The sequence below is a fragment of the Sciurus vulgaris genome, assembly GCF_902686455.1.
Source record: "Sciurus vulgaris genome assembly, chromosome: 2".
NCBI classification, from domain to species: Eukaryota; Metazoa; Chordata; class Mammalia; order Rodentia; family Sciuridae; genus Sciurus; species Sciurus vulgaris.
In genome coordinates this window covers 2,494,847-2,519,091 of record NC_136462.1, presented here as the reverse complement: position 1 = coordinate 2,519,091, position 24,245 = coordinate 2,494,847, and the positions used below count along the sequence as shown (strand labels likewise).

The following is a 24,245-nucleotide window of genomic DNA, read 5'->3' as shown; positions in this document are numbered from 1 at the left end:
CCTTGCAGAGGGCTGACTAGGTAAGTACTGGTTTGGTGATGTGGGTGCAGGTGACATCTCAGACATCTCCTTGGAACCCTGGCCACTGAGGAACTGAGAGGCGAGAAGACCTGCAGAGGAGTGAGGCGTCGTCCTGCGACCAGACAGGCCAACGCTGGCAGACTCCAGCCTCACAGCCCTGAGTTCGGGAGCCCAGCCCCCAGCACTTGAAGGCATCCCGGCTGACATCTGGCTTCCTGCAGGCCCTGTGTGCAGAGCTTTAGTGCAGTGGCTTGGACTGTGCCTCCAGAAAGCTCTGTCCAGGTCCTAGCCCTGGTACCTGTGACTACTTGGAAATAGGGCCTTTATAAGTGCCATGAAGTTGAGAAGGAGAGCCTCCTGGTTTAGGGTGGTGGACACTAACCCAGTGACCATGTCCTCATAAGAAGGGAAGACCAAGAAACAGAGAGAAAGCCACATGAAGATAGGCGCAGAGACCACAGTGACAGCCCGGAGCCAAGGAACGAGGGCTGCTGGAGCCACAGAAGCTGGAAGGAGCTTAGGAAGGAGCCTCCCAAGGAGAGGGGCTCTGTGGACACCTTGATTCTGGACGTCCAGCAGATCCAGGAGAGCAGAAAGTGCCTGAAGCCCCAGTTTGTGGTGCTTGGTTACAGCAGCTCTAGGACTCTCACACTTGGGGTCCTAGGACCCGCACCCTCCTCCAGTCCTGCAGCACCACCCAGCACAGCCTGCTGGCCCTCTCTGCCCCGGAGCCCCTCTTCATCTTCTCTCTGGCCTCTCTGTGTCACAGCCACACTGAGCACTCTCACAGGTCCCTGCTGGCCCCGGTCCTGCCCACCCTCACGCCCTCAGAGCCCTTGCTCATCTCCCACCTCCCTGCAAGGAGGGAGAAGCCACCAAAACCTGCCAAAAGTGATGGATGGGGGGACAAAGTCTGAGGTCTGGCTCTTCCCATCCCTCCCAGGCCCAGCAGGCCACAAGTGGGTGGGGACTCATGGGGTGCCCTGCTGAGGAGCCCCGGCAGCCCAGGTGAGCCTCCTCCCAGAGCTCCAGGGTAGTGCCAGGGCATTAGAAGGTGACAGGACAATGGCAGCAGAGGAAGGGAGGTTCTGGAACCAAGATGCAGGGCTCTCCCTCATCCCCTGCCCCAGCCAAGAGCTTGCCTGGAGGGATTACCCCTAAGGCCTCTGTCCCAGGATGATGCAGAGGCCAGGAGGGCACCCCCACCTCACCACCAAGGCCTGGTCCCCTCCCCACTCCAGGAGAGCGCGGGGTGGAGCAGAGCGCAGGCACAGAGCAGGGTTGGGAGCTGCCCCCAGGCCTGGAGAGTGGGAGCCTGGCGGAGTCGCGTAGGAAGGCCTGGCCCTGCTCCGCCATGACTGTGCAACATCTGCACCACCGGGGGTCGATGCCCGGAAGCTGGAGGTGGTGCACGCTCACGGGGAGAGGAACCGAGGGCGGGCAGAGTATCGTCATGGCCCCTGTGTCTGCGTTTAGACAAAAGGCAGTTGCATGGAGGTGGTGAGGGCCGAGTGTTGACACTTGGAGGCCTCTGAGCTGCGAAAGCGATGGGGGTGCTCGTGTTCCTGCCGGTAGGAGGCCTGGGGCACTGCGGGCACGGAAGGGGCACCTGCGCGGGCTGGGGCTGCATCCTTTGGGGCAGAGGGGCCGCGAGGCCCCCACTTACCCCTCGTGTCCCTTGCACAGGAAGAAGAGCGTGCGCCAGGCGTGCGCGGCGGCCAGCAGCAGCGAGAGGAGGCTGGCGAGCAGGCTGAAGCGGCAGGCGGCCGGCGGGCCCCACTCCTGCACCGTGAAGCGCTCGCGCTCCTGCACCGTCAGGTTGGCGCTCAGCCACATGCCTTCGGTGAAGAGCAGGCAGCGGCCGCGGAAGTCGTGGCCGTTCTCGGACAGCGGCACCACCACCACGAAGCTGAACAGGAAGGCCAGGAAGTAGCAGACGCACTGCGCGAAGAGGAAATTGTTGAGCGCCATGGTCGGGCGCGGGTCAGAGCCGGTGGGAGCGGGCCGGGGAGTCGAAGGGCCCTGGCGCGAGGGGCGCGCGGCGGGGCCGGAGCCGGGCAGCGAGAACCTCAGGGCGCAGCGCGCAGGCCGGGGCTGCAGCCGCGCGGGAGGCTGCGCAGTGGCTGCGCTGCCGAGTACCGCGCCCCGCCCGGACGCGTGCGCATCGGCCAAGCGCCGGGCGCGCCCGCGGTCAGCACCGAGGACAGCTCCAGGCGTGCGCGCAAGGGAAGGAACCGAAGGTTGGGTGGGTTGGATGAGGGCCACACTGGACAAGGCCAGGCTGCATTGATGGAGATGCTGCACGGACACCGGGGGAGGGAGCGGGAGTACAGCCAGTTGGCTTATAGAGACTCTGCCAGGAGCTGAGCCACTAGCCACACTTGTGAGCCTCACTCCTCTAAGCAGGTTCTGCCTCCCTGGCTCCGCCTTAGCGCCAAGGAAAGGAGGTGGGGGGATGAGTTTGATGTCTGGGCTGGAGTGAGGCTGCACTTGCCAGGATCCTGGAGGGCAGCGTACAAGGCGAGGGGGGCATGAGGGAGTGGAGGAGCCGGGTTAATGAGAATGGGACCCAGGTGATCCCCAGAGGGCGGGGAGGGCCAGTGCTGCAAGGAGAGCGCAGCCAAAGAGCAGTTTGTGATCTCGGCCCCCAGCTCCTCAGCCTGATACACTAGGGCCTGGAGCTGAGGTTTATAGGAAATAATGGGCGCCCCAGGCACCTCATTAAGGCATCTTTGCTGAGGTGGATTCCACTGATGCATTAATTAATAGAATTAATGCCTTTTCTAGTTTCCCTGAAGACTAAGTCACATTTATTCTGATTCCCAGAGTGAGGAAGCCCCGCCCCCATTGCTCCTCGGGTTGGAAATCACATCCACATTTTTTTGCAAGCACTAAAACTCTGTTTTATAGCCAAACTAAAATATGCTTATTTTTAAATTCCAACTGTGTAGACATGTATAATAGAAAAGGTTCAAGTCTCCCCCTCCTTCACACCAGGGGTGACCACTTAAACAATCTAGTGTCTACATTTTAGACATTTCACACATAAACACATACAACTCCATGCTGCACATGTATTCTGCAAGCTTTTCATTCAACAATATGGACATTAGTTCCTGCCTGCAAACACAGATCTATCTCGCTCTTTCTAATATAGCATGACACTCCAGGATAATGAGGAGCCGACACTGTGCATGACTCTTCCTCTTTGGATGGACATTGGCTCTTCAGTCAGAGGCCAGCCCTGCTCAGCTTCCTCTGCCATCCGTCTCCGGGCACGCAGGGCACCCAGCACGGCCATCCAGTCCATGCCCTCCTTCTGCAGTTCCTACGCTGCCCCCACCTCTCAAGCTCCTGAGGCCAGTGCCAACCAGGGCATTTCCTTCCCCTGACATAGTACCCAGGTGCCCCAAGGGAGGAGCAATTGCTCTGTGCCAGCCACAGCCAGGTGGACCCTGATGGCTGACCTGTCGGCCCTGGTCCCGTCCCTAGTTTCCTGCCCACAAACCTCAAAGCCCAGTGACTGGCTCCCAGAAAATCTGATCTGGGCTGGTGCTGGGAAACAGACACCAACATGGGGGTCTCCATGGGAACCACACCTAGGTGTCACCAAGAGCAGCAGGGCTGGCCAAGGGAGAAGTGCCCAGTGACTCAGGCAGCCAAGGACTGGCCAGTCCTAAGGAATGGCCGGGCAGAACCATCCCACGCTGGGTAGGCCCTGGACCTCTGCACCCCCAAATCCACCAGTGGTTGGACAGGGTCCTCCTCCCAGTGCTTGCCCTGCCCCCTGCACCAGTTCACAAGCTCATCTGGCCCAGGACCCCGAGTTTCGGCTGGATCTGGAAGGTCTCCCAAAGGCTCCGGTGTTGAAGGCCTGGTCCCTAGAGGCAGAGCTTTCAGGGAATGGCTCACGAGGCTCCAACCCACCTTATGCATGGATCGACCCTTGGTGGCTGAATGGACTACGGGGAGGGGAGGCCACTAGAGAGTGGAGCGTGGTTGGAAGAAGTGGCCACTGGGGCGAGTTGAAAGGTGTTCTCCTCTCTCTCTCTCTCTCTCTCTCTGTCCTTTCTCCCACTGTGCCCTCCCTCCCACCATGATGTCCTGCCTCACCTTAGCCCCAGAGCAATACAGCCAACCAAGCATGGCCTGAATCCGCTGAAGCTGTGAGCCAAAGTAAATCTTTCCTTTTCTAAGTTGTTCTTGTCAGGTGTTTTGATCACAGCATCAAAAAGCTGACTAACACAAACAGCCTCACAGACACATGAAGAATAATGTGAAATGAAAATCTGACACCCCAAGGCCAGGCAAGTTGATTCGTAGAAGTAACCATCACACTCAAACCCAGTGCAAAACAAACTCAATGTGTTCTAACTGCCAGGATGCCAAAAAGTAGATAAAAACAATAGAAGAGGAAAACCTAAGGCTATTTTTGCATAATCTTAGGTGAGGATACCACTTCTAAGCAAGACAGAAAATTCAGTAACAATAGAGGAAAATACAGAAAGAATAAACCATATAAAATTTTAAAATCCTCTATGGCAAAATAAAGTTGTCTATGGCAAAATAAAAATGTCTGCAGGGCCATTCCTTAGGACTGGCCAGTCCTTGGCTGCCTTAACTTTGTTATCAAAGTCAAGACAGAAACAGAAGGAGTGAAAGGGATCATGGCAGTCATGCCAATAGGCTGGTGAGATCTCACTGCACACGCCCGGCTCTCGGGCAGGTTGGGAAGATAAAAGACACAGAAGTGAGACATGAGCAGGAATACTACCCCAAGCTGCTCTGAGAAGATGAAAACAGACAGACAAGCCCCGTGGCCATAAGAGACTGACCCTGCCAAAGCAAGGCCTCCGCCTGACCCAGGAGACCACACTGTGCCAGAAGAGACCCTGGCAGCACTTGGTGGGAGCCGCCACTAGCACCTCTCCTTGGCCCTGGCTCTGCACTTCTGCAAAACCATAGCTCCAAGAGAAAGGTCATTTCATAAAGACATGTGCACATGAATGTAGATTACACCTTGTTTTGTTCCAGCCAAAACCAGAAACAGTCAGAATGTTTGCACACCAAGCAGAGGCTGGGGAGCCTGGCCACTCTTATGATCCAAAACATCGTACCACTGAACAGAAGCCAGACCGTGGGCCTTGCTGGAAGGAATGTTGGCCACAGGGCCGAACCTGTGCGTACACACGTGTGTCTGGGATACCGTGTGTCACGTGGGCACATTTTCTGATTCCATGCAGCTGCATTCCTGTCCCCGCCTGGCAGAGGCACACCACACCACTTGTGCCCAGGTCAGTGTGATCCTTGCACCCACAGGTGAACAACAAGGCTGGCATTCAAGCCTGGAAGCCAGAGGTGGCAGTCGCCCGCACTTCTGCCACCAGCTTTTGGGGCTGGACCAGCACCATCCCTCCTCCTCTGGGTTGGTGGAGCAGAGGGAAGTTGGGGGTTCCCTGTGGTCCCAAAACTGGCTAGGCTTCCATGTGGGAGGCTTACCTTGGAGCAGGGCCACGTGCCCCTCTCCTTGCTTCTAGGTGAGGACCCCTCTCAGGGTGCAGCTGTGTCCCCTGCCCAAGTGAAGAGGGAGCCCAGCCCTCTCCAAAGGAGTAGGGGTCTGGGACAGGACCCAGAACCGCTACTCCCTACAAGTAAGGGACTGGTAGCTCTTAGGGAGGCCCTAAGCAAGGCACGTGGGGAGTGGGGAAGAAGGGTCAAGGCAGTGGAGGGGTCAGAGAGGACTCAGCTGGGAAAGCCACCCAGAATTCCCAGAGGCCAAGCAGCAATCCCAGGACTGCCCAGAGGGGCTGAGGGCCCGAGGGCCCAGACACCCCACAATTTGACGCCTGCACTTCTCCCCCATGGCCCATGCCTCTGCTTCCAGGGGAACCCTCAGAGGGGGTGAGGGCAGTACAGAAGTTCTGAGGTCCTGTAATGGTTAATTTGAATCATCAACTTGATTGGATTAAGAGATGAGAAAGATTAAGAGGCTTCTGGGCGTGTCTAGGAATGACTGGCATATGGGATATCGGATTGAAGGGGAGCCCCTCCCTACTCGTGGGCAGCACCGCCCAATAGGATGGTGGCTTGGATGGAATAAAAGCTGGAAGAACAAGGAAGCAGATGCAGATGCAAGCTCAGCTCTTCTTGAAGAGGTGTTTTTTTGTTTGTTTGTTTGTTTGTTTTGTTTTTTGCGGTGCTGGGGATCGAACCCAGGGCCTTATGCTTTGCAAGGCAAGCACTCTACCAATTGAGCTATATCCCCAGCCCTTGAATGGGCTCTTGATTGCTGCTTCGATTGCCTGAGGATGTCAGACTCTCGCTTCTTCACTCTTCCAAAGTGAACTCTGCCAGTGATTCTCCAAGGAGTCTCCAAAAGCCTTCTGTCTCGGGCTGGGGAAGCATCATTGATCCCTCTTGTTCTGGGGTTTCTGCCTCTTGGACTGTGCAGCTACTGCTTCCTCCAGCTCTAGCCTGCAGACAGCCATTGTGGACTCAGCTTCTGATGTGTGAGCCAATCCAATAAATCCCCTTTTTATAATCACACTTCCTGTTGATTCTGTTTATCTAGAGAACCCTGACTAATACACTATCCCTTAGCCCTCATTCTGCTGGGTTCCAGAGCTCTGGGGGAGAATGACAGTCACCCTTCTGTGACTCAGAGGCCCTCAGAGGCCCTGCCTCCATCCTCTGCCTCCTAACTGCTGTGCCCTAGTCCTGCTGGCTCTTCTATCTCCTGCCCATGCCCACTCCAGCAGCAGGGCCTGCCTGTCCTTTCCACACTGAAACCCTTGTCCCCTTGCCTGCAGGAAGCTGGTGTCCAGTAATCCACTCTCCACCCCTGTCTTTGCCCTCCCTCCAACTCCCTCCATAGCTTGCAACCAAAATCAGGTCAGGCCACACAGCTGCTCAGACCTGCTAGCAAGGGCACTGGAGTGAAATCCAGGTATGGCTGATGGGCCAGCAGCCCTGGCCTCCCCAGGGGTTCAGCTTTCCCGCCCGCCACCCGACCTTGAGGACCAGCCAGGGACACACCTCATCCTTCCCTCCTCCCTCCATGGACAGAGGCCCCTGCTCTGCCACACAGCAGTCCCTCCAGGCACCCATGCCTGCAGGATGGAAGACACACACCCAGAGGTCACAGGTGCTGTGTGGGCCAGGTGGCCATGTGGCAGGGGTGCCCGGCAGGAGAGAACTGTGAGCCTGATGGGTCTGGGGGGACCTGGAGAGCTGGAGTGGCAGAGGGGCCAAGGGACATTAGTAAAGGGACAAAGGGCCCCGAGAGGTTCTCAAGTAGACAGGCTAGGAGAGAAGACACGGGAAAGAGCCTCCTCACCGGCAACCCGGTCCACTGGGTCCCTCCATGGAGCCTGGCTGTGACCCTCCACAGGGCTATGCAGGACACAGAGATGGGGGCAGGCTGAGCGAGGGAGGCCTGCAGCTGAGGAGAGGAGGGGCTGGCGGGAGGAAGCCAGGCTAGGGAGGCCAGCATAAGAAGCAGCCCAGGGAGACTGGAACAAGCCACTTCTTCACTCTGAGGGCAAACACGAGGAAGGTCCTAGGGTACACAGTTCCTTCTCTCACCCACTGTGCTCTCCCTGAACTTCTACAGGGAAGTCCTCTTTCTCCCCCAGCATGCCCCCTGGAAGGACTGGCAGACAAAGGGGACTGCTGAGACAGTTGGTGGATGAAGGGTCACAGGACAGATGGATGGGTGGATTGGTACATCAGTGGGGGCAATAAAGGGGTGAGGAGGTGGGTGGGTGGATAAGTAGGTGGATGGATGAGTGGATGGGTGAGTGGGTGGATGGGTGGGTACATGGGTGGTGGGTGGGTGAGTGGATGGATGAGTGGATGGGTGAGTGGGTGGATGGGTGGGTACATGGTTGGGTGAGTGGTGGGTGGGTGAGTGGGTGGATGGTTGGATACATGTGTGAGTGGGTGAGTCAGGGGGTGAGTGGGTGGATGGATGAGTGAATGGGTGGGTGGGTGAATGGGTGGATGGGTGGGTACATGGGTGGTGGGTGGGTGAGTGGATGGATGAGTGGATGGGTGGACGGATGGGTGAGTGGGTGGGTGGATGGAGGGATTGGTGAATGGGAGGGTGGCAAGAGGGGTGAAGGATCGATCAATGTGCTGATGGAATGGCGGGTGGAGGGGTTGATGAATGTGTAAGCGGGTAAGCAGGTGGCTCACTGGGTGGAGCGTTCAGGGAGAAAGAATGACCAACAAGTCCTGGCAGCCGCACTTCGGAGAGCACCCTCAGGCTGGCTCTGGTGAAGTCCCATGGGCTCATTCACAGTCTCCAGTTACCACTCGTGGGTGAGGGCCTCAGCACCACAGACTCAGAAGCACAGGTTTGTGGGTCCAAGAGAACACAGCAGCCACTCCCTAAGTTGATTCAGAGTCTGATATGGAAATCCCAAGGGTCAGTTCACTGATTGACCCTGGAAGTGACTGTCAGCAGGACTAGCACAGACACCCACACTCCATGAGTGTGTTGCTTCTGGTCAGCAGTGCCAAGCGGGAGGCACCATGCAGAGCGGATCCAGAGCGCAGATCAGAGGTCATTGGAGAGCAGAGCCAGCAGAGGACTGGGGGCATCGCATGACCATGGCTCAGCCCAAGAGGAAACAGTGCCTGCGCCTCCCAACAGTGTCCACCTGCCCACCTGCCTGGAGCACCTGAGGTCCTAAGGGACTAGGGCACTCTGTCCCTGGGCAGTGCAGGAAAGGACATGACCAATGGGTCTCCTTTTTCCTGTGACTCCAAGACTGCTGTTTTGACTTACACACTATTTCTCTGAGTTTATTTTGTTTCTTTTTTAGCTTTTCAAGACAATGGGTTCAATCCCCAGCACCAAAAAGGAAAAAATCTTCACCTACTATTTTTCAATTTTAATAAATAAAATGAGGTTATATATTTTCCTCTTGGTAACAGTTTGGCCATATCTGATAGTTTTTTATTTTGTTTGTTTTTTGTTTTGTTTTTTAGTACTAGGGAATTGAACCCAGGGGCACTAACCACTGAGCAACATTCCCAGCCCTTTTTTAATGTTTAATTTAAAGGCAGGGTCTTGCTGAGTTGCATAAGCCCTCACTAAGTTACTGAGGCTGGCTTTGAACTTGCAATCCTCCTGCCTCAACCTCCCAAGCTGCTGGGATTACAAGCGGGTGCCAAAGCACCCAGCATATCTGATAGGTCTTGATGTGAAATATCCTCATAGTCTTCAGTTATGAATGGTTTAGTCTCCATTTTAATTTGTCTTCAATACCTGCCAAAATTAACAGTGCATTTCCAGCTGCTCACATCTTGAAGGACTTTCTCTTTGTTGTTCTCTATTTTATTGCATTATGATTGCTGAATTTAGTCTGCGCAGTATCATTTTTTAACTTGCTGACATTCTGTCACCTAGTACAGTGTTTTAATGTTCTTGCTGTATATATATAGATATACACATATATTCTGTTTCTTGGCCACAAATCCCTACATGTCTATAGGTCAAGCCTTAGTTGTGTTACTGAAATCTCGGGTGAACTTATTCAAAGCCTTTTCAATTCCTCAGTTTCCAGGGATGGCCTCCCACCACGATTAACAACTCACAAATTACCCTTTGGTTTATGTATTTTCATTAAACATTTCATATATTCTTTATGAGCTGCTCCATTTGTCTATATGAAATATTGCCCTTTTCCCCTTAAATATTTTGCCTCAAATTGCATTGTATATCATATAAATATTGCTGGCACTGCTTGATTTTTGTTAGCATTTTTATACACTGCTTTGTGCCTTTAAGTTCTCACCTCCTAGCTTACTTTTAGACGAAGTAATGTCTTTTGTGACATTTTATTTAGAATTTATTTGTTCTAAGTCTGAGTGTCTCCATCTTCAAACACATTTATTTAAACCATTGACATTTGTTGTGGTTTCTGACATTAAATCTTACTATTTTTCTATTTTGTTTTTCCCTTTTCTTGCCCTACTTTAGAGAAAAAGCTTATTTTATTGTTTTTTTTTTTTTTTTTTTTTCCTCAAGCAGCTTTGATATATTTACATTGCTTCCAATTTTCTCTTGATTACATGTGGATGTTCAAGAATTAGAGTCTGGATACTGTCCAAACAAGACGAGGCCTGCCACGTGCTTCCACTTCACTCTACTCCCGCCTCTCCTCCAGCCCCCGCGTCTGTTCCTCCCGTAAGGAACAAGGCTGCCCGCTCCCACACGCCATTTTGTAATCTAGATTGTTAACCTTCTTGTCAGTCATTGGTCCAATTAGCCTGCGGGCTTTCACTACTTAAGGGTAATTCCCCTGCTCCCCCTCCCCCTCCCCCTCCCCCCTTCTCTCCTCTCTCTCTCTCTCTCTCTCTCTCTCTCTCTCTCTCTCTCTCTTTCTCTCTCTCCTGGATGAGTTCCCACATCCAGAGTGGTTTCTGGGTGCTTTCACATCCTACATGGAATTTTAGTTCTAGAGTTCTCACTCTTCTTTGAAGAATTGATACCTGCTTGAACTTAACGATGCTAACACTCTTTCCTCACCTGTGGGATGTGAATAGCTCCTGACCCACAACATTATTATGAGGATGTCCTAGTCCGTTTTCTGCTGCTGTAACAGAATACACCAAACTGGGTAATTTGTAAAGAAAAGAAATTTCTTCTCTGCATTCTGGGGCCTGGGGTGCATGAGTGAAGGGCTGCGCCTGGTGAGGGCTGCGTGGTGACATGGCAGAGAGCATCTTGTGGTGGCAGTGGCAAGATCAAGAGACAGACAGTAACTAACCCACTCCAAAGACAACAGCCTTCGTCCATCCATGAGGGTGGAGCCCATGACCTAATCTCCTCTTAAAGATCCCGCCTCCTGACCAGGCACGGTGGCAGTTACATTTCAGCATGAGTTTTGGAGGGACAGTGTGACCATAGCAGAGGACTGCCAGATAGTCTGTGAGCAGCACTCAGCAGGACCCGGACGGTACGCAGTAGTGGGCTCAGCTCCTGGGCCCCTATTTCTGCATCTGCCCTCAGGGTCCAGGCAGCCCTCTCTGCTGTGGACTTGGCAGCCACGTGCCTTTGTTCTCTACCTGCAGGTGAACACCCGGTTGTCCAGGGACTCCCCCAAAGCCAGGGGAAGGCCTGGCTGTCTGGCGTACTCACGTCCACAGTGTGTTGAGAAACCAGGTGTCCGTCTGATCCCTGCTGGTCTCCTTCAGGACGGGCTGGGCCCCACCCACTGCAGCCTTCACTCCACGTGCCAGGTCGCATTTGGTGCACCAAGGTCCAGTGTTGGGGCTTCTTGTTGACATGGATTCGTCCTGCTCGGTGCTTGGTGCTTTTTCTGTGAAGATGATGCATGCATTTAGCTCTGAAAAGTCCATAAGAAGCAGCTGGGACAGCTGCCCCTCCGCCTTTCCCTTCCTCCTCGTGGAGTCCTGTTAGATGGATCCTGGAACTGCCAGCTCTGCCAGCTGGCCTTGGGTGTTCCTGACTGTCCTTTGCACTACACTCTACTGGAAGCCTGGCCACCCTGCCCACCTTGCAGCTCAGCCCATCTGAGATCCTTTTGGTTCTGTCCTTGATATTTTGCTTTGTTTTCCTAAACTCCAGGACCTCCTTCCTGTTCCCTGAGACACCCAGGACCTCCTTTCCCGCTGGGCTACCTGGCATGCTGGCTGTCCACTCTTTGATGGCTCTACAGTTCTGCATCTGTTTCTCCTTGCTGCCTCCAGCACCTCTTCCACGTGTAGATTTTCCCTGGAAACTGGGTGCTGCTCCCCTGTGCAGTCACCTGGCAGTGCAGAGGCCCTGTTAGGTCACCTGCTGTGGTCTCTGCCACCCCCTCAGGGGTGGAGCCACACAGGAGGTCAGGCCACGCCCACTGGGATATTTGGCATATGCAGAGCAAGCATGTTCCACGTTTCCCCTGGAGACACCAGACACCAGATATGGACGGTCCTGACTCTTTGAACTGAGAGCCCAGGCAGCCCCAGTCCCAAGTGGGGAGGAGGACAGTGTGCAGAGATGGCCAGCACTGCCAAGTCAGAAGCACCACGTGAATACAGGTAAGAGGCCAGGAAGACATGTGCAGGTGCAGAGGGAGACCCAGGGTGGTGCAGCCCGAGAAGGGAGCAGGGCTCACCCAGCCCCCATGTCCTGTCCTGGAAGGCAGCCGGCCACCACCCTCATGCACTCCAGCACACCGACTTTAGCAGGAGCCCACGCACCCCAGGCTGGCTCTCTCTCCCACCCAGGAGCTGCATGCCCCCACCTGCCATCTTACAGCTCCGGGGCAGGGGAGGGATGGGAAGTGGTCTCCAGAGGACAACTTTCTACCTCCGAGGTAGAAGCAGAGGGAAGCTTGCTGGAGAACATCAAGTCTGCAGAAGCTGGGCTCATAAGGCGGCACCTCCTTCTTTAAAAGAAAATTTCCAAATCTCAGGAAACCCAGATAGAAATCAAAAATTAAATTAAACAAATAACTGGCAATGCCTTACTACCAACAAGGCCTGGAATCTGCACATCCGCAAAGAAATCGTCCCTGGAAAGAAGTGTAGACTGCTGCTTCGCTGCATGTAAATGAACTGTTAATTGCTTTTTGCAAACAATATTTATGCAAATTGCCCCAAGTCTGTGGAGCGCGCAGGTTATAGAGCACATGCGTCACCAGCCCTGCTCTCATCTCTGGACCTGAAGAGCTGCAGAGCCCCAGCCACGCACAGCCGCTCTCCCCACTGCTTCTGCCCCGCAGCTCCAAGGAAGGGAGCTGAGTGCCCCCGGTCCGCCTCCCACGCCAGCCCTGACCCCACGTCTCTCTGCCCCCAGTGAAGGTCAACCCAACCACTGCCCCGAGGCTGGACTGACAACATGCAGCTCCCTCCGCAAAGCCAGTAGACAGCCAAGGAACTCAGAAGACTTGCTGGCAGGTGCATCACCATCTGCCCGACACACGCAAGGACCTCCTGGAAATGAACGTGAGCAGAGCCTGCGGTCAGCAGAAGGAGAGTCAAGCAAGAGCAAGGTACAAAGAGCGAAACCAACCCATCTCATGCACAGAGAGCCGCTCGCGCGTGGAGCCATTCTAGGAGCGTCCCGGGCAACTCGGGAGGTGGGCAGCTGCCTGGCTCCCTCACCCACGTCCACCCGGAACCAGGACAGAACAGGAAGCCCACACAAAGGCCACTCCCCGCGGAACCAGAAGGCAGGGAACACCCAACAGGGAAAGACCCACAAGAAGCAAGAAGAGTCACAGGAAAGAGAGGTGGAAGCCAGGGACATCACCTGCTCTGACCGCCAGCAGCCCAAGGCCTGTGCGGCTCGGGAGAATGGCATCCGCAGACCAGAGAGCTGACCGCAGGGAGGGAAGCGAAGGCACAAAGGGGGACTCGGGTGGGTTCCCAGGTGGAAGCAGGAGGGGAGGACCCAGTCCCCACAGAAAAAGTGAACCGGACACTGTGGAAGGCACACAGCCCTTCCCCTCCCGAGGCCACCAGAGTGGAAACAATCCAGTGAAAACATGGACTGCCCCTCCCTGAGAGCAGCAGGAGCCTCGTCAACCTCCCCAGGTGCACCAAGTGACGGAAGGAAGCCGAGTCTCACTCCTCCAGGAGTCAGAACGTGATATCACACAGCTCACCTGACAAAATTCCCCTTCCTGGGGAAAACATGAGCGGGAAAGAACTGCAGGACGGCGTTCCGACCGGACCGGAGCACTGGGATCCACAAGCCCCTCCCGAATCAAAAGCCAACAGCTGCCAACGCAGGCGGGCGGAGGCAGGAGAACATGGTGCGACGCCAAGGAACTGGGCCTGGAGCAGCCTCAGAGAGGGGACGGCATCCAGGAGAAGGAGGGCGTGAGGCCAGAGAGGACGCAGCAGCCACGTCCGAAGCAGCACACGAAGAAGGACCCACACCTGCACCATGGAGCCCAGGAGGTGAGAAGAGGCCGGTGGGCCAGGGAGTGCACAGCGCAGTCCAAGAAATGCCCTGGACAGCCCAGCCTGTGGGATTCCAGGCAACGCTCTGGAAAGTTCCTAATGAAACTGTGCTTCACACACAAAGTAGAAGTGATGCCCTAAGAGCGAAGATCTGCCTGGTGTCTGATGTGTCAGAAGTAAGAGCAAAGCAAGACCCCAGGAAGGGCATTCTCGAAAAGTCAGCGAGGGCAGGGAGGCCAGATCTCACGCCTGCAGAGAAAACATCTTCCTGCTTCTGCACCGTCATGGCTCTCTGAGCAAGAATTACCGGTAACCTGGGCTAAAGGACACCTGAAAGCCCAAGGAGCCGTGGAGCTTCAGACGTGAGGAGCCTGGGAAAGGCACACAGGCTCACCTCCCTGTGGCTGTGCTCACGTCTGTCCCTGGGGGTAGGGTGGAGACTCACACGGTACCGTTACATGGCGCGACTAAGTATGAATCGTGCGGCTTTGAAAAGCTGGAGGAGGAAAGAAACAGTGAGCTTCTCTCTGGCGGTTCACCAGCAGCGCTGCCAGAGCCACAGTGGGCGCTGCAGAGAGAGGGCAGAAAGCTGGGCACCAGGAGAGCGAGCGAGCAGCGGCCCTTAAGCAAACAGCCTCCAGAAACAGCAGGACGGAGAGCTGAGCGTGTGCGCCCGGGCTAACAGAGGAACACCTCTGACGATGGGCATCGGACCCCCGGCACCCACCGCAGTTCCTGCTGCTGCAACAAAACACCTAGCTCAGCAACCCCAGGGGCTGAGGCAGGAGATGCCAAACTTAAGGCCAGCCTGGGCTACATCTCAAAATGAAAAATAAAAAGGGCTGGGCTGTAGCTCAGTGGCAGAGCGTCCCCAGGTTCAAGCTCCAGTGCCACACACACACCTTAGATGGGGTCATTTACAAACAAAAGCAATTTAGTGCTCAGCGTTGCAGGAGCTGGAAGCCTCCCAGGACCCGCCACTCATGAAGACAGCTCCGTGCCAGGTCAGAGAAGTCAGCAAAAGCCCGGGGGCAACAGAAGGTCAGGACGCAGCAACACGAAGCTACTGACAAAGCGAAGGGCCCAGGCGCCCGCCCGGAAACATCTGCTCTATTAAATGATTCTGGACCAGCAGGGACTACGAACTGAAGTCATGTCATGCCGTTTAAAAACAGTGATGGGCTGGGGATGTAGCTCAGTTGGTAGAATGCTTGCCTCACAAGCACAAGGCCCTGGGTTCAAATCCCCAGCACCACAAAAAAAAAAAAAAAAAAAAAAAAAAAAAAAGTGATAACAAAGATGGCATTCAGACTCTGGGACAGGTAAAGCCATGATTAAATCCATAATTCTGAATCCTTTATCAACCAAAATAAAAGGAAATTAGATGCTGTGAGAAACAGAAAGTCCCTGGTCCATTTTTAGAATACAGAATTCTTACAGCTCTTCCCTTCACCCGCCCCCGCCCCCAATTTTAAAATCAGCCAATCGTGGAGATGGTCCCCCTGAGCTCCTCCAATCAGGGTGAGGGGTGCACTGCCTGAGGGGTATAAATGGGCCGGCTGGGAGGCTGGCTGGATAGGTTCTGGCTCTGTAGCTCGCTCCTCTTGGGGGAGCAAGCCTTGCCTTGCCCACCCAAACTTTGAGCCTGCGTTTGATTTCTTAAGGCACCTCACTATTTCTAACAATTCCCATCTTAAATAACTAGAAAAAGAACCACAAAATAAACCAAGAGAAAACATGAGGAGTGAACTAATAGAGATGTAAAATATAAATGGAATAATTTCTAGAGAATAATCTCAAGGAATTTTCCCACCAAAACTGTGTCAGGCCTACTTGGCTTCACAGGGAAATTCCACCAAATTTGCAAGACAAGCCAGTCCCAGTGTCTCATAAATTGTTCCATATTATTAAAAATAAAGTAAAACATTTATATTCGTTTAATAATGCAATCACTGCATTGATACCTAAGTCTCAGTTACCAAAAAGTCTTAAAAACTAGACCAATAGCACTTACAGATATTTGTGCAAAAGTGCTAAGTAAAATACTAACAGCGTTCAGCAGCACTGAAAGAAAAACCACACCCAGCCACGGGGATTTATTACAGTGCCTCCAGGCTGACTTGAGATCAGGGCCACTATTAAGACGACGGACCATATTAAAAGATAGAAGGGCCAGAGCGGTGACCCATGCCTGTGATTCCTGAGACTCCAGAGGCCAAAGCAGGAGGATCGGAAGCTCAAAGCCAGCCTCAGCAACTTAGTGAGACCCTGTCTCAAAGCAAAACTTAAAAATGGCTGGAGGTGTAGTGCTGTGGTAGAGCACCTCTGGGTTCAATTCCCAGTACCAAAAAATAATAATAATAAATAAGTGATAAAAGATATAAATGAAAGCCATATGATTATCTCCATAGATGCTAAAAAAGCTTTCAAAAAAAAAATCAACACCCACTCCAGATTTTTAAAAAAGAACTCAAGAAAATCAGGATGGATACTTTATTGCTGTGACCACGGATTAGGAGGGTGCCAGGTGACCACAGAAAGATTGCCTAGTCCTAAATCTCCCCAGACGGGAGGTCGCTCGGATGGTCCCCCACCCCCAGGGCATTCAAGGGCCCAGGGATCTTCACCAGCACCTCAGCAGGGGCGCGACCACAAGTCAAGCAGGTGAACGAGAAGCAAAGCCGGCTCGCCCTGCAGAAGCTGCGGGTGCGGCTGCACCACGCAAGGCACAGGGCTGAGGAGCGCCTGACACCCGTGGGGAAGCTCTGACGGAGACCCCCAACACGGCAGCAGAGGAGACCTTTTTAAAAAATGGTCAGAACCCACCTGAAGAAAACCTAAAAGGGTTCCTGGGGGACTTAGGCTGGTGGGAAGACGTCCCTGCTCTTAGAGAAACACCTCAGCGTCCTAAAGGGTCGGTTCTCTTTCCGTTATCAGTTCGCCAAATACCAGCAAGCCTTTTTATGGAGCGAGGAAATTTAACACTGAGGTTTATATGGAAGAACGCAAGCGCGAAAATAGGGATACCCTGGAAAACCCTGAGTCAGGCCCGTCCGGCCTGGATCGCAGATGAGCCCCGCGGGCTGGCGACAGAAGCCGCAGTGCTGGCCCACGAAGCTGGCTGGGCGTGGGGTGGTACCGAGATTGCACCAGGCTGGCACGTGCGTCTGAGAGCTTCGCATGGGGTTCGCCAGAGCCTGAACCCAGGGCCGGAGGTGCGGGGCACGCGTGTTTCTCTAGGTCTCAACTTCCTCATTTGCAGTAATGACAGACGCACGTGGGAGCCATGCACCCTCCGCCCGCCTGCGCTGCAACCCACGGCGCGGCGTCCACACCACGGCACAAAGCCGGCCCGGACCTGCCAGGACTTGCGCCCCAACTCGCTTGCATGCCTTCCGGGTGCGCTCAGTGCGCATCCACCCACCGCGACCCGGATGCCGACGCACCCAAATTGCCGCGCACGTCCCCAGCCGCAGCTGCTCGCTGCTTCTGCATCTCTAGGGCCGCCCCCTTGCAAGAACGTTGCACAGTGGACCCTGCAACAGCAAGCGCTTCTGCACAATCCCCAGCTACTGCGATTAGCAACAGCTCGTTCCGACTGCCTCTCGGAAGAAGTCCACGGCCCCACAGCCGTTTGGTGTTCTCGCCCACTGAGGAGCACCTGGGTTGTACAGACTCTGAGGCATTACAAGTAGTTCCCACGAACGTTTCTGTGCAGGTTTTACATGAACATAAGATTGTAGATCTTGTGCTATTTTATTTACCACAGTAGAAAGCTACACTGACACACACCTGTTGGTGGAAATGAGGCCGCATGTTGGCCGGCTGGGCTGGTGGGCTGGCAGGATGCGGCCCCTCACATGTGACTGGAATGCAGATCTGCAGGCTCTGAAGAATTTAAGAATGTCCTAGGAAACTGTATGCACCTGCCTTTCGGTCCAGCCATCCCATTCCTAGGAGTCCACTCCGAGAATATTTGAGGATGTGATTACTCAATGGAGCATTGTCTCTAATTGCAAAATATTGGAAGCAACCTAAATACACCATATGGGTATAGCCCCCACATCAGGCAACAGGAGAGGATTTGGATACACGCTGACACACCCACACATGGAATTCTACACAGCTCTGAAAAAGAATAATTAGGACCCCTGTGGACTCACATCTGTACTGTGATGGCCAAGAAGTATTTAAGTTCATAAAGCAAAGGGCAGAAGAATACTCATAGGATGCTCTCTCTGGGTAAGAAGGAAATGGAAACAAAAGATTATATGCATGTCTCATGTACAAAAAGGAACCCAGGGAGAATAAAGCAGAAAAGGAGATGGTTGTTTACCTGTGGGGATTTGGCTGGAGCAGGGTGGAAGGTGGGGCAGGTGAGATGCTCCCACAAATAAGCTCTTTTGTGTATGACTCTGACTTTTAGAACCAGGTTGACAGTTCACATACTCAGACAGAAATAAGTAAGTAGAAAAAAAAACCACAGTTTCTGGGGCAGGAAAAGAAAAAATAGTCTTGAAATATAAAAGTGATCAAACAATGATAGTGTTGAATTATAATGAATAAGTATTTATGAATCTTCACTGAAAAAAAACAAGTGAATGAGCAATGAATAAATAAATGTATGAAGCCTACAAATATTTAGAAAGGAAACCATAGTATTTAGAATTTTAAAAATCACTGAAGCCAGTGGGGTGTACCTCCGTGGTACAGCCCTTGCCTAGCATGCACAGGCCCAGGGTTTGAGTCCCAGCACTGAAAAAGCAAAACCAAGAAGAGAAAAACAAGAAGAAATCAATGTATAGATGGACCCGGAGTTTAGGCACAGCTGTAGAGAGAATTAGCACCCGAGGCAGAGTCGACAGACCTGCCCAGGATGAAGAGGTGGAAACAGGAGTGGAGAGGAAGGACTGGGAGGCTGTGTGTAGCGGGGTCTGAGGAGGGGAAAGATCTGAAGCTGAGACAATGCTCGAGAGAGTGCAGGGTCGCCAGGGTGCCCTAAAGCCGATGGTTTGCCGTGAGGACCCAGGGACTCAGCAGGCAGTGGTACTCATGGCCAAGACTTGCTGCAGTGGAGGAGGCAGAGAGAAATCGCACGGGAGAAGGCACAGGTGAGTTCAGAGGAGACGAGCCGCAAGCCTCCACGCCGGTCCCAGTGGAGTCACGTGGGACACGCGTGATCCTCCAGCAGCGCTGTGACAGGCAGGTGCAGCGTCATCTCCCGGGCGGCCCTGCCTCTGTGCCCAGGGTTCTTACTAGATGCTAGGCACACAGGCAGCCCCAGCCAGGCTCACGCCAAAGTTCCAGACGCTAAGAAGAGGAGGTGTTGAGCACAACCAGGCCTTGGCACACAAAGTTAGGACAGAGCTCTTGTCCCTTCCAGGAAAATCGCATTTGCAGAGGGAAGCCCAGGGTCGACCTTCCACACAGGTCTTTCTGAGAAGCAATCAGGACCTGCATGCAACTTCTCTGCACAGAGACCAGGCTGAAGGGCTGACTTCCCAGAGCCACGAATCACCATAAGTTCTAGGCAGAATAAGTAAAATCAGTCACACGCCTAATTACATCCTGTGTGTACAATCATATAACCAGTGTAACCACAGAAACTTATGACAGAGAGAATATATGAAAAGCAAAGAAAAATAGAAGTGTTTACATGCTCAAGCTTCCTGGTGGCTTAAACAACAAAATTCAGGAGTCTGGAAGTCCAAAATCAGGATGTCAGTGGAGGGAGGTATAGTTTTTCCTGAGTCACTCTCTTTGACTTGCAGACAGCCACCTGGCCACTGTACCCTTCTATGACCTTTCCTCTATGTGTCTCTTCCTTTCTTAGCAGAGGGACCAGAAAGGGCTATGTGTGTGTGTGTGTGTGTGTGTGTGTGTGTGTGTGTGTGTTAGGGACGGAACCCAAGGCCTCAAGTATGCTATGCAAGTACTCCAGCACCAAACCATAACCAGGGCCCACCTGAATAGCCTCCTTTAGCTCAGTCACCTCTGACCAACTTCATCCAAGCACAAGTACATTCTGAGGCATGAGGATTGGGGTCTCAGTACACAGATGGTGTGGGGCACAATCTAGCAGACAACCCCACTGTCACTGTAATTCAGAGACAGCAAGATCTCTCCACAGCAACAACAGAAAGCTGAAGACAGAGGGGAAATGTCTTCACACTGCAAAGAAAACAAGTCATTTTAGAGTTTTATACCCAGCTAAATTACTAACCAGAGACAGTTAAAAAATAAATAAAACTTTCAACACAAAAAATTGAATAATTGCCATTTGCATTCCCTCACTGGAATAATTCTGAAAGGCCATTCTTCAGACAGATAAAAAATATAAAAACATGGAACTAAAATAACAATTCAGAATAACATGTGAAACAATATCATTATAGCTAAAATATTCTAAGGTCTGTGTTATGGTTTGGCTCTGGAATGCACCCCGCCAAAGATTCCTGTGTTGAAGGCTTGGTCCCCAGTGGAGCAAGGACCAGAGGTGGGGCTTTTGGAGGTGACTGGGTTGTCAGGGCTCTGACCTCATCAGTGGAGTGGACTGTTGGGAACTGGTGGAGATTACGGGAGAGGGGCCTAGAGGGAGAATGTGTGTCACTAGGGCATGCCCTGGAGGACACATCTGGTCACGGCCTTTCCTCCCTGGCCCTCCGCTGCTTCCTGGCTGCCTTGAGCTGAGCAGCTTTCCTCCACCACACCCTGCTGCCACCATGTTCTGCCTCACCTCAGGCCCAGAGCTATGCGCTGGCCCAACATGGACTGAGACCTCTGAAACTGTGAGCCAAAATAAATCTTTCCTCTTTAAGTTATTTATGTCAAGCATTTTGATCACAGCAATGAGAAGCTAACACGGTCTGGCTTGTGTCATAGAGGGCCTCAAAAATTCCAGCTGAATGTTTTTAAGCCAGTTATGCTTGTTTAAAAATCTTCAAAGTACCTATTAAAAGGATAAAAATAGAACTGGAAATATCCACACCTCCACAGGAGGGAAGAAAAAAAGAGCAAAGGAAATTTCATCAACCCAAGAGAAATCGGAACTGGAAAGCAAAGAAAAACATCACAGGAAATAGGAACTACAGATTAAAAGGTAGAAATAAATATAGATGTATCAGTAAATACACATGAACTGAACCTACCAGTTTAAAACAGATTTTACAAAGTCAAATCTAGTGACATGCTTTCACAAGATATCTAATGAGAACACAGAACATTAAAGCTTCACATAGGAAGAAGAAACACTTCCTTATTATCTTAAAGTTAAGAAAGCTATGTTACTATTGGAAATATAAATATCAAGAAGAGAGCCTTAATAAGGATTAAGAGAATTACTACTACGTATTGGTGAATACAGGTCTAAATAAATATCAATTAAAAATGCACAGTATCATCGACGATGAAAAATTGAGAAATCGACATTCAGATTGGAAGATCAGTTTCACTTCATAACTGAAAATCATAAAAACTAAAAAGGAGAGGAAGGAAGCGGAAAGATAGGCAGCGGAGCCGAGCGAAATGTAGCCAAAGCGTTCTCAAAGGGAAATGCACAGCCTAGAACCGCTTCCATTAGAGCAGAATAAAACATCACGGGTGTTAAGAATCCAAACCAAGGGCTGGGGTGTGGCTCCGGGTGGAGACCCTGCCTGGCAGGCACGCCGTCCTGGGTTCCATCACCAGCTCTGCAAAATTAAGAAAAAGAAATTCCAAGTCAAGGAATAGAAACATAGTAACACGATAAACCCCAGAAAGTAGAAGTGAGGAACCAGAGAGTGACCACCAGAAATGCCTATAGCAGGGAGCAGGGCCGCCAAGAACCCGCCACTGTCCCTGCTACAGTGACCCTGACCGGCCCTATGGCTTCAGCTGCACCACCAGCTCCCACGGGCTCAGTGTGCACTGCAAGCGTCGCTCTTTGAAAACAAGCAATCTGGTCGCTCCGTAACCCGGGTTTCAAGCAGAGGATATCTGTTTCTTGATTGCTCACTGTCAGGCACCTATCATCTGCCATTTGCCTGCCTCTCGCCTGTCCATCGCCTGCCTTACTCCTATCCATCACCCAACGCACGAGGTTCACCTCCCGATCGTCCGACAACAGTCAGCAAACTGATCGCTGACCGCCAGTGGAGCACCAGCTGCCTGCTGCTGCCTGGAAGTTCACTGTCACAGTACCTGCAGGTTTGATTACACGTGGCTGCCACCATTTTGAGCCAGGCCCCGGAGGACCCCTGGCCGAGCCCCGGAGGAGCCCCATCTCCAGGATCCCTCGGCCCGACCAATCACTCCCTGCCTCTGGGGCCCTCACATCGACTGACTGCTTGCTGCTGCCAGGACCCCCAGACCAACTGACTGTGCCCTATCACCAGGACCCCAGACCGACTGATTGCACCCAGCCTCAAGGATCCCACAACCACACCAAACACACCCAACCTCCAGGACCCCTGCCTGACCAACCGCATCCCGCCTCCAGGACCTCCAGCTGACCACAGCCACACCCTGAGCTGCAGCTCCCCATTTGCCAACACATTTCAAAGCTAGAGTGGCCATCTTGGATAATCCTGGAAGCCGTAGCTCCCATCTTTAGGTGGGGCAAATCCCATCCTGAGATGCCTGCTGGAGGTTTGAAGCTCATTGGCAGGTACCTCTCATGCATCAGGCTACTGAACACTGGGAGTTTTCATTACTATATGACTGTTATACTGTAGATTTTCTTTTTTCTCCTTTTTGAAAAAGTTTAAGTTTTTATTTCTTTACTTTTCTTGCTCTCTTTTCCTTTTGTTTACCTGTTCCCTCAGAGTCTCTTTCTCCCTTTTTTGCATGCTAACATCCAATTTCTTTTGATTACACTCTCACCCTTTCTATTATCTAGAACTTCCGTATATTCTTTTCTTATCCCATTAACAGCCACATTCTACGTCCCTCTGCATCCCCTTTGTCCTCCATTAGAAAGTGCAGACCTTATTGCAAATCTGTTTGTTTTACTGAAGATAATATTTGAACTCATTCTTTGTATTATGACAATTTTGTTATTGTCCTCATAGGGGCTATTTGGCCTAGGATTGCTTAGTGTCTGAATTGGGCACTGCTAATATTGATCTCCCCTTAAAGAAAGGGTTTTGGAATCCTATAGGGCCACTATAAGCCTATAGGGGAAAATCTGCAATACCCCAGATCTGCACTGCTAGAGGGGAAGATACATGAACAACATGAAAAAACAAGGGAAGAAAATGATCCAAACAAATCTAGATTCTATATTAATAGAATCCAATGACAGTATGGTAGAAGAAATGTCAGAAAAGGACTTCAGATTATACATGATTAATATGATTCATGAAGCAAAGGATGAGATAAGAGAGCAAATGCAGGCAATGAATGATCATACCAATAAGCAGTTGAAAGAGCAAGTGCAGGAAGCAAAAGATCATATCAACAAAGAGATAGAGATTCTCAAAAAAACCAAACGGAAATTCTTGAAATGAAGGAAACAATAAACCAAATAAAAAACTCAATGGAAAGCATCACCAAAAGACTAGACCACTTGGAAGACAGAACCTCAGACAATGAAGACAAAATATTTAATCTTGAAAATAAAGTCACCCAAACAGAGAAAATGATAAGAAATCATGAACAGAATCTCCAAGAACTATGGGACATCATGAAAAGACCAAATTTAAGAATTATTGGGATTGAGGAAGGCACAGAGACACAAACCAAAGGAATGAACAACCTATTCAATGAAATAACATCAGAAAATTTCCCAAACCTGAAGAATGAAATGGAAAATCAAATACAAGAGGCTTACAGAACACCAAATGCACAAAATCACAACAGGTCCACACCAAGGCACATTATAATGAAAACAAGCAATCTATAAGCGTCTCTTCTCTCACAACTGTGGATTCAGATTTTTCTTATTCTATTTTTTTAATTCATTTTTATTGTAAACAAATGGGATACATCTTGTTTCTCTGTTAATGCTTCAGATTTTGATGACTGACTGCCAGTTTGCTGCACTTTGGTCAGAGATGTGGCCTGTGTGTGTGTGTCTACTCCTGGCAACTTCTCCAGCTGTCCCCTGGGTGCAGCCTCTGGCCAGAACAACCACCAGCACCTCTTGGGTGGAACTGGCAGTACGTGTCCCATCTCGCTGGACCTTGTCCATTGCTATAACTGTCGTGTTACTTGTGACTGCCAACACTTGGTTGTGACCAGTCCTACTGGTGCCAGAAACTGGATTTTACATTGTACATAATGTGAATTAATTTAAATTTAACCGGCTTCACGTGGCTAGT

The 24,245-nt window shown here is 51.8% G+C and overlaps 1 protein-coding gene across 3 annotated transcripts in view; it reads right to left on the bottom strand.

The window, feature by feature from the left end:
- TMEM179 (transmembrane protein 179) overlaps positions 1 to 24,245 on the bottom strand; it is an 88,320-nt gene that overhangs the window by 7,453 nt on the left and 56,622 nt on the right. For 2 of the 3 annotated variants that reach the window (XM_079127668.1, XM_079127669.1), the window contains one exon: positions 1,688 to 1,962. In XM_079127668.1, coding sequence (XP_078983794.1) covers positions 1,688 to 1,962 — 275 coding nt within the window. Of the gene's footprint in view, positions 1 to 1,687; positions 2,531 to 24,245 lie in introns of those variants that run through there. The other variant, XM_079127670.1, reaches the window with a different exon arrangement.